Source organism: Helianthus annuus, chromosome 8, assembly GCF_002127325.2.
Source record: "Helianthus annuus cultivar XRQ/B chromosome 8, HanXRQr2.0-SUNRISE, whole genome shotgun sequence".
In the NCBI taxonomy this organism is placed as follows: Eukaryota; Viridiplantae; Streptophyta; class Magnoliopsida; order Asterales; family Asteraceae; genus Helianthus; species Helianthus annuus.
This window is the reverse complement of record NC_035440.2, coordinates 114949633-114956648: the sequence shown is the minus strand read 5'-3', so window position 1 is coordinate 114956648 and position 7016 is coordinate 114949633. Positions and strand designations below refer to the sequence as shown.

The following is a 7016-nucleotide window of genomic DNA, read 5'->3' as shown; positions in this document are numbered from 1 at the left end:
GTGAAGTTGTAGTGGTAGTATCTTTGGAAAAGAAGATAGGTTATATATATAGGTGGTTTGCATGGGGGACTGACTAGTGTTATTTTTAGACATGTTATTCTTTTATGTATATTTTACATAGGTTATTTGTGTTAGGTTAATTATGCACTTTCTAACTTTTAATGTGGATTTTGGAAAGTGTGTAAAGCTATCATTACATGTTTCTAATATCTTTCAATTGTTTGAAAATTGTGGTGTTGTGTTCTTTCTTTTTACTGTTTGGTGATAGTTGTTTTTCTCTTTTTCTCTTTTCCTCTCTCTTTTCTCTCTCCCCTTCATCTGTTCGCCGGTCGGCTCGACGGAGGTTCTAGCTGGTCTTAGTGTGGGAGGTCGCCATTTGGCTTGACCTCTTTCCCTAATACCTCTACGTTCTGCCCCATTCGCTGTCCGGGTTCAGATTTCGTCCGTGACTGTCTATCTTTGGTCGTTCATCTTTCCTCTATCGCCGGAGCATTTTCCTCGATGGCTTAGTAGGTCTGACCTCGGTCGCGGCTATTTTTATAGTTTAGCTAGACTGTATCGAATCCTATTAACCTCTCACAGGGTTGTTTCCGGGCGGGATCGAGGCCGTCAGTGACAGACATATGGAGTTCATACCAGATCGGGGTGGTGGGGATGGTGGTAATGATGGCCCTTGGACTGAAGTTCATTACCATAAACAGCGGTATAACCGGGGCAATGGAGTGGAGATGACCTTTATAGTGCAAAACTTACCTGAGAGAACAACTAAAACATTGTTGAAGAAGGCCTTCCAACCTCTCGGCTTTGTATCGGATGCATATGTGGCCAGGAAGAAGGATAAAAAAGGCAACTCTTTCGGCTTCGTTCGATATAAGGGTGTTGAGAATGTTGACAATACTTTGGTAGAAATGAATAAAGTGTTGATCTTTGAAGCAAAGGTATCGGTATCGTTAGCCAAATATGATAAAAATCATAAGAAGCTCATACACACATCAAAGATCATGGGGGAAAAATTTTGGAGGGCTAAGGAACCTACTAATGTAGCTCAGCCTTATAACAAAGCCTATGACTATCGGGGGTCGAAGGTACAGGACGGGAAGTCTTATGCTAGTTTGTTCCAGAATGGTAGACCGGATAGTACTGAAGGATCTTTTCATTGTTCAAAAGCAATTACAATTGCCTCTAAGGGATCTAAATACCCTCTACATTGTATGGGCCGGTCCATTCATGGTGTGACAAAAGATGTAGAGACTCTTAATAACTTGAACAAGTTGTTAACGCAGGAGGGGTTAAGTAACTTCGGATTATCTTATATTGGTGGCCTCAGTGTTTTAGTTACCCTCGGTACGCCCGGGATGGTCAATGATGTCATGAAAAATTATTCGGATAGCCTTATGAAGGTATTTAGCAGATTTCAGGTATGGAAAGGTGAGGATCTCCCTTCGGATCGTGTCGTGTACCTCCCCGTATCTGGGGTCCGAGTGCATCTTCGGGACAGTTCGGTATATGATGACATTGGGGGCCTTTTTGGGAGAGTTGTGCAGTAATCATCCTTCTCATGGGTTGATTCAGACAACTCGAAGTGTTCAGTTTTAGTCCTTGTCCCCTTTGGAAAGAGGATTGAGGAAACGGTAGTAATCAATTGGGAGAACAGGAGATATGTGATTTGGGTTGTAGAAGATGTGGACGCATGGAAACCCGATTTGGAAGAGGAGAATACAGTGGCTATGATGGTTGATAATCCGAGGTGCGAAGCCGAGGGAGAGTCGGTTGATAAGAATGGGGATGATCGGAATAAGGAGGATGATGTTGAGGATGGAGAAATACGTTCGTCGAAAGTTGGTATTCAGTCACCGGTAAAGGAAGTCGGGCAGTCATCCAATGATATTTTTGACCGTCCAGCGAACACGTCCCACGAAGAGCCGGTGGATGTTGAAGCATCGGATAATAATTTGGGCATGCATGGGAAATATGGGGAGGTGCATGGGGAAGGTTTATTGCCTAGGGAATCCAATAGTACTAGTGGAGGGACATTTAATATGACGGCTGGGAATATGGGTGGACCAAACAGGTTTGAGGAGAGAGAATGTCACATTGTGGACCAGTTTAATCAGGAGGGCCCAACCCCATTAGTTGGGCTTGGCAAAAGGAATAGAGACAATCGAAGCCCACTATCCTCTGGGTCAATGGAGGGCTCGCCAGTACGTGGATTTTGTCATGATCCTCCTGGTAATTCCCTTTTTCGATCTTAACCGACCTTCATCTCCTCAAGATTCACGGAATCTAGAGAATTCAGGAACCGACAGATTAGGAGACGACACCATGGAGGAATCTGGTGTGCATTCAGTTCCTGATAACCCGGTTCAAGATAACTAGAATGTTGGCTGTGTTGATGAGGAAGTTCTCGTCACTACAGCGATAGGCTCAGTGGTGGGTATTGATCTCCAAGGGTTCGAGGAGGAGACCAAGTCTCTGATTCTAGGCGAAGGTGGCCACTCAGGTATCCAATGAATTTTCTTTCCGTCAATCTAAGGGGGGTCCTGGATACCCGGAAAGCAGATGTGGTTAGGGGTATTAAATCTATGTATGGAATGCATTTTTTGGCTATTCAAGAAACAAAAATTAGTTCGGCCTCTTATTTATTGTTTAATGGGTTTTGGGGGCGGTCAGCGTATAACTTGGAAGTGGTTAATTCAGAGGGGAGGTTAGGGGGGCTGGCATGTCTTTGGAATCCGGCTGTCTTTAGTTGCGAAAATGTGATCAAGGATCGATTTTTTTTGGTTTTATCGGGATCGTTGTATCCATCTGGTTGCAGAATAAATTTGGTCAATATATATGCTTCTAATGACGCCTCTGTGAGAAGGCAGATTTGGAATTCTTTGGTGGCGATAAAAAATTCAATTCAAGGCCTTTGGGTTTTTAAGGGGGATTTTAACGAAGTCAGAAGTAGTTCGGAGAGATTTAATTCTGAATACATAGCTTCCAATGCATATTTTTTTAACCAATTTATCCTTTCAGCGGGCCTATGTGAATACCATATGGGGGGAGGAATTTTCACCTACATTTCGGACCGGGGCGATAAATTGAGCAATATGGAGGAATTTTCACCTACATTTCGGACCGGGGCGATAAATTGAGCAAATTGGATAGGTTTCTGGTTTGTATGGGGTTTATGGAACAATGGCCGACGGCTTCGGTAACGGTGCTTAATCGGGATGTTTCGGATCATAGGCCAATTCTTTTAACCACTACTCCATCGGATTAAGGTCATATTCCGTTTAGATGTTTTAATTCCTGGTTGGAGCTACCGGGGTTCTCAGGTCTGGTACAACAAGTATGTAACAATTTTGTCTTTAATGGTCCAGCGGATATGGCTCTCTCGGTAAAGCTGAGATGGTTGAAAAATAATATTAAAGCCTGGCTCAAAGTGGGAAAAAATAGAGTTAATGGGGAGTATCTAGTCAAGAAAAATCGGATCCATCAGTTGGAAAGATTAGCAGAGTCGGGGTTGTTGGAGGATGGGGAGTTGGATGAAAGGGCGGAATGTATCAGTTTCATCATGGATTCGGATCGAAGAAATCAAATGGATGCCAAGCAAAAATCCCGATCGAGGTGGGCCATTGAAGGTGATGAGAATACTGCTTTCTATCATAATGCTATCAAAGCTAATATTAGTAATAATCGTATTAATGGCATTATTGTTAATGGTGAATGGAGTTCGGACCCGGTGGTTGTGAAGGAAAAATTCTTCGAATTTTTTGCCAATCAATTTATGGAACCGATGGCGTCTCGGCCTTCCATAATGTGTCAGAATATGGTATCATTGTCAGCAACTGAAGCTAATTCTCTAATTGAGCCTTTTTCTCTTTCGGAAATTAAGGATGCGATTTGGGGTTGTGTTGGTGATCGGGCCCCCGGCCCGGACGGCTTTAATTTTAAATTCATTAAAAATAACTGGGATCTCTTTCAAGGCGATTTTCTAAAGGTTTTTCAGGAATTCCATTCAAAGGGGTCAATTAGTAGATGTTGCTCGTCTTCGTTCATTGCCTTGATTCCTAAAACTAATGACCCAATTTCCCCGTCAAATTTCCGTCCAATCAGTTTAATTGGAGTGGTTAATAAAGCTATCTCTAAAGTTCTGGTAAATAGGCTTAAAAAAGTTGTTGGGAAGCTTGTGTCGGAGGAACAGACTGCCTTTCTGTCCGGGAGAAATATTTCAGATGGCCCCCTTATTCTAAACGAAGTTATCGCCTGGATGAAGAAAGCAAAAAAATCGGGTATGGTATTCAAGATTGATATTAATAAAGCCTATGACTCCCTCAACTGGAAATTTTTAGAGTCGGTGATGACTCAAATGAATTTTCCAGTGACATGGAGAGAATGGATCATGGCAACTCTTGTCTCGTCTAGGGCTTCGGTACTAGTGAATGGTTCTCCCACTATGGAATTTGAGTGTACACGAGGGTTGCAGCAGGGAGATCCTTTGTCCCCATTTTTGTTTGTTATTGCCATGGAGGCGCTTTCCGGTATTATAAAAAAGGTTGTGTCGGTATTTTCAAAGGTATACATTGTACAAACAATGGCCCGGTTCTCTCTCATCTTATCTATGCGGACGACGTCGTGTTTCTTGGTGAATGGTCGGGAGAAAATACCCTTAATCTGCAAAGGATCCTGAGATGTTTTCACTTAGTTTCGGGTTTGAAAGTTAATTTATCTAAATGCTCTGTGTTTGGGGTAGGGGTGAATGAAGTAGAGGTTCAGCTTATGGCAAACGTTTTGGGCTGTAAAAAGGGCTCATTTCCGTTTAAGCACCTAGGCTTGGTGGTAGGAGCAAATATGAACCTTATTCGAAACTGGAAGCCAGTCATTGATATATTCAAGAATCGGTTGTCTCTGTTGAAAGCAAAGAATCTTTCATATGGGGGTAGAATTATTATGTTAAATTCGGTTTTGAACGCATTGCCAACCTATTTTTTTCACTATATAAAGCTCCGGCTAAAGTCTTAGATATCTTGGAGAGGTTGAGGAGAGTCTTCTTTTGGGGCGGGTCGGATGAAAACTCTCATATGAGTTGGATGGCATGGGAAAAGGTAACCGCTCCTTTGGAGTATGGTGGATTAGGATTTGGTTCTCTTCGTGATGCTAATTTAGCGATGCTCTCAAAATGGTGGTGGGGATTTAAATTAGACAAAGACCATCTATGGAGGAAAGTGATTTGGGCGATTCACCATAACAATAGATCTTGGGCTCCAATTCTAGCTAAGATGTCGATACCGGGTCCTTGGAAACAAATCATCAGAATTAATACTCATCTCAATCAGATCGGGATCAATTTCGTTGATGCAATTCGATGTCAGGTGGGATGTGGTTCGAAAGCAGCCTTCTGGCTAGACATTTGGATCAGCGAGCAGCCGTTATGTGTCAAGTTCCCGTTATTATTCGCCCTTGAAATTGATAAGTCTTGCAGTGTTTCGGATCGGGTCTCATGGGGGGAGAATACGATGAACTTATCATGGAGGTGGAAGCGCCCTGTAACATCAGCTAGTGAACAAGAGGAGCTGGTAGTTTTGTCGCTCCTTATTTGTGAATTTAATGGTGGTTTTGGGCCTGATGAATAGGTCTGGAAGTATGATAAGTCAGAGTATTTTACTGTAGCTAGCATTAAAAATATATCAGCGACCGTATCAAGGTCAGTTCTGGAGTATCTGTTCTTTTGGAACAAGTTAGTTCCAAAAAAAGTGGGGGTTGTTTCATGGCGGGCTCTATCGGAAAGGCTGCCTACCCAGGTTGCATTGGCTGCAAGGAATGTCTATATCGCAGATAATCGTTGTTTGTTTTACAGAGACTATGAAGAAACCTGCGAACATCTGTTCGTATCATGCCAGTTCACGCAATCGGTATGGCTTATTATTTTTCAGTGGTGCAAAACTCCCCCTACGTTTGCATTTAGCCTGAAGGATATACGAGATGCTCATGTCTTCCTAAATGGATCCAAGATGAAGAGAATGGTTCTTAATGCGATAGCTCAGGTAGTCATTTGGTGTATATGGAGGTTGCGGAATGAAATTGTATTCGGCCAGGCAACTCCCAATATTACAAAGGTTGTCGAAGAGTCTAAATCAATGGCGTATCACTGAATCAAGAATCGCTCGGGGTCATCGAATTGGTCTTGGAATGATTGGCGAAGTTTTAACATATCCATGTAGTGAAGTATCTGGTGGTTTTTTTTAGTATGTTTGGTGTTGTTTGTATGTAAATTTGGTGTCTAGCGACCTGCTAGTTGATTAATAAAATTTTGTTGGCCGTTCAAAAAAAAAATAGTTGTTTTCTCTTGTTAATAGTAGTTGCAAAAGAAATGGTTTATAAGTTACAAGAGTATGTATATTTTGTAAGAATACTTATTGATATGTCAATGAATATGAAAGATAAAGGTTTATGTATAGGAGTTGTATTTAAGTATTTCTAACGGGAAGAATGAAGACAGGCACGATCCTTGGTCGCATTGTACAACATTTTATATATCTTCTAGTTAGTTATCGGGGAAATGTCTACATGCGTTGACAATGTCTCCGGAATGACTGATTTTGCCATTGGTATGCATCAAATGAAGGGGAGGTTAGCGGATTTTGTTGTCTTTGTATTCGATCTATATAAGAAGTTAGTTTTAGATGAACAAATAGAGGTAGAAATATATAGAGCGTGTTGCTAAGCTAAAGATGATTAGTGGCTCATGGATTCTATTGTTGAAATTATTCCCTTGTACTTATAATAGCCCAATGTACCGTTTAATGTTGTATTCAGCTGTAAAACGTATATCTTAATTACAAAGTAGAAAAGTTGAATTTGCGTATTTAAAAAATACCAACGTTTTCTTAAATATAAATGAATATGCAAATGCACATAGAACCATACTAAGTGTATATATCTAGCGTTCAAGAGAAACACAAATACAATGATTACATACTAAGTTAATGAAGATATTGTTGATCACCGAATGATGCTACATAATCATGTTT

General features: G+C 41.3%; 1 protein-coding gene across 1 annotated transcript; it reads left to right on the top strand.

Moving 5' to 3' along the window:
* The first annotated feature begins 3370 nt into the window (after window positions 1-3370).
* LOC110870332 lies at window positions 3371-6137 on the top strand. The gene is made up of 4 exons (XM_022119518.1): window positions 3371-4526; window positions 4739-4924; window positions 4990-5561; window positions 5619-6137. Exons 1-4 carry the CDS (start codon window positions 3371-3373, stop codon window positions 6135-6137), a joined length of 2433 nt encoding a protein of 810 aa, XP_021975210.1.
* The last annotated feature ends 879 nt before the right edge of the window (window positions 6138-7016 follow it).